The sequence below is a fragment of the Musa acuminata genome, chromosome BXJ2-10 (assembly GCF_036884655.1).
Source record: "Musa acuminata AAA Group cultivar baxijiao chromosome BXJ2-10, Cavendish_Baxijiao_AAA, whole genome shotgun sequence".
Taxonomy (NCBI): domain Eukaryota; kingdom Viridiplantae; phylum Streptophyta; class Magnoliopsida; order Zingiberales; family Musaceae; genus Musa; species Musa acuminata.
Genome location: NC_088347.1, coordinates 24,442,882 through 24,446,287, shown reverse-complemented (window position 1 = coordinate 24,446,287; position 3,406 = coordinate 24,442,882). Strand labels below are relative to the sequence as shown.

Here is a 3,406-nt window from a genome sequence, read left to right as displayed (position 1 = left end):
GTCCTACCTGAACGCAAAAAGGCAAGCACAATTGTAAGTGAAATCTATACAAGCCTCCTCCCTCAAAAGAAAAAGGAAAAAGAAATAATGAATCACTTTACAGTGAGGAACTGACTCTCATGGAGAGGGAAATATTGGTGCACACACACAACATTTTGGCCACTACTTGTATAACAATTTACTTGGTCAGGTCATGTTATAACTTGAACATGGTAAAGCTTTGTACTCTGCTTTCATGCCATTCATTTTTGTGATGTTCTTATTATCCTTTAGTATTTTTATTTCTTCTTTACATGATGTTCAGAAACATCAGTTTGTCAATAAGAAACATGAAATCTTAGTACTCGTGCTAGTCCCAAGATTACCAGCAAGGAATAAATGATGAAGGGGAGAATTTATTTCACACAACAACAACATTGATCACAGGAAATTAGCTGCATCCCTGTGACTTGTGACTACAGCAAGCATGGTGGTACTCATCATTTGTTCATAGTGATCCTGCGCACACTTGAGTCATTCAGGAGTATGTTATAGCTACAATGGAAATTATATGTTAAATTGGGATTGGTACAGTACAAAACCCTGGCAGAAGAATCTTACTTTCTGAGAAGGGTATTTTCACCTTCATCTCCTCATCGATGCAGGCTGGGAAACCGGTGGGTGCACATTCATTAAATGGGTGACTGGAAGTGGCCATGGCCACTGCAATTTTGCACACAGACCAATTCATAAGCATGAACAGGCTGGTTTGTACAGCAAAATAATTATGTATCTGCTACCTAAATAATTACTTTCCAGTGGAGTATTAAGAACATCATACTCCATGTATGTATCTGCTACCTACTTATTCTTGGTGGGGGAAGCATGTGTTGCACACAACACAATATTATTGTTGCATGCAGGACACAAACATATATAGATCTCAGTAGTAAGGGTTATGGAGGAATTCACCAAGAATAATTCCTATTGTGTACACAACACAATATTGTGTACACAGCATCCTTGGTTGGCACCTACAAGCTTTGTCTTCGAGAATGAACCCCCACCCCACCCTATTCGATTCGTACTAGATAACAACATCCAACATTAATGATAGTAGTTGGTGTAGCATGTGGGAAGTGTCTGGTGGGACAAGCTGTGACTACATCAGTGTTACTGATAAAAATAATTTGATCGAGTGATTCAACTCAGATTAGAGTCGACACCCAAAGTTGAATCCAAAGTTCAATAGATGAAAGAAGAATAGAATGAAGAGAGACAAGTACAGATTTCAAACACATGATATGATCTGACTAATATAATGCTGTGGATCAGTGAGTCAAGATTCGACCTCAAAGTTCAAGCATACTTCAAGATCATAATTCAAACATCTCTCATACGGTGGGTGGGAACAAATAGGAGAGTGGAAATTTTAGAGGGAACCGATACAAAACTAAAGCAAAAAGGTGAAGAAGAAAGCAGACGGGCAAACTAGTAAAACAAACCTGCAAAGCTAAAGGCACAGAACAGTTTGATAATGATGGGTGTCACCCCAAAGGAGGATGCAGATGACCGATGCCTACTTTTCAGGAGGTTCAAAGATTTTGAGTGTTGGCTTCCGTCAAAGCTAATAAATGTTTCGGTGCTGTTTGCATGTTGAATGCTCATCCGCATCTAAAGTCTACCATCATCCATCATCCATCATCCATCCCGGCCATGATGTGAGAGCCTGGTTGCCACTTGGATCCCAAAAACTACGTCCATCATAACAATCCTAGCAGTTGAAAGCAGTGCAATTACTCAGCGTACGACCAACCACACCTCTCTCTCATCACACTCATTACTGCTACTTCCATTATTTTGTCCTGTCTCAAAAGTCCCAAAAGCTTCACTCATATACAACAATATATATATATATATATATATATATATATATATATATATATATATATATATATATATAAATAGGAAACTACGCCTATCAGCATTTAGTGGCCTATAAATGTATTCTTTCTATCGTGGCTGAAAGCGAAATAATTTACTGGGAAAACAGAAAAAACAAATTAAAATACCAAGCGAGACTCCAATGGTACCTCATAGTTTCGTACGGACGACCGTACAGTCCCGGCCCCGTGCGAAGCGCGCCCTAAATCCTCACCTCCGATGGACGGCCAGGGAGAGTTTCCCGGCGTCGTCTCTGGCCTACTCCCTCGTGCGGGGCGGAGATGGCGACGGAGTGTAGAACCCGGGCGACGAGCACGGCGTCGCGAATGGCGTTTCCTCCTCCTCTGCCTCCTCCCAATGTTCGTCGTCGTCTTCCCCCTCCTCGTTGATGGTGTACAGGGCTCGGGAGGGCCCCAAGTACGTGGCCCGCCACCGGTCGAAGTCGCACTCCTCCTCTGGGTCGGAATCCGACTCCGCCTCCGCGGGATCTACCGGGGGCTTCGGCGAAGCAGGATTGGCGGCGGCGGAGGGATGAGCGAAGGACGGGGCAGCGCAGGCGGGCTCGACCCGGGAGCGGGGCTCGAAGCAGAGGACGTGGAGGAGGAGATCCCCGGAGGACGGCCCGCCGCCGAGCTCGGGATCGGCAGTGGATTGCTGAAGGAGCCACCTCCGCCGCCGGCGATGGAGGAGGTAGATGAGCTCGGCGGCTAACCCTAGAAGGGAGAGGGACAAGATTATGATGAGAGCGAAGCCGAGCTCTGTGAACCCACTCATGCCGCTGCAGCGGGTGAGACACGACGAGATCAAGATGGAGAAGACCGGTCGGGGGCTTTTAAAGTGGGACGCGGGACCGCCCGGGCTCGGCGTGGGTAGAAGCGGAGAGTGGTGACGTGGATGTCAGGTGAGTGATTACTACTGTTACGTTGAATCGAGGGTAGGAATACTGCAACTATTTTAAAGCTGGTTTAAGCAATTCTGTGTTTGCCCGTTTAGGCAGGGAGTTGTGGGCTTGTCAGCGTGCCGCAGTTGCCCGGGTCGGAATGAGACGGAATCGAGATACCTTATCCAAACCCGATCCAATTCGCGGTTCAAATTTATCATCTGTATCAGATCCGTTAACTGATGGGCCGGGTTTTAATTAATTATGTTGGCGAGACGAGACATGTTTTACCGGATTCAATTAAAATTAGATCCGACTTAGTCATAGCTGCTGATTGGGCCATGGGCCAGACATGAACCAACCCGGAAGACTACAATTTCCCTCGTTTTCTATTCTCCATTTCTGCACGAGCTCGCCTCCTCGACCACAATCGATCTGCCACTACCCTTGGATCGGCACAAGGAATTGGCCTCAGAATGTCTCGGGTGGGTGGATTGATACCGAGGGAAAGTAGATTGTACACTGACTTTTTAATAATATAAACTTATCAAAAAAAAATTATTAATGATGAATTTGAATTAAATACATAGATAGATACAACAA

At 45.2% G+C, this 3,406-nt stretch overlaps 1 protein-coding gene across 1 annotated transcript; it reads right to left on the bottom strand.

The window, feature by feature from the left end:
- Positions 1 to 2,181: 2,181 nt before the first annotated feature.
- On the bottom strand, positions 2,182 to 2,697 carry LOC135625705 (uncharacterized). The gene has a single exon (XM_065130792.1). It carries the CDS (start codon positions 2,695 to 2,697, stop codon positions 2,182 to 2,184), a length of 516 nt encoding a protein of 171 aa, XP_064986864.1.
- Positions 2,698 to 3,406: the final 709 nt, after the last annotated feature.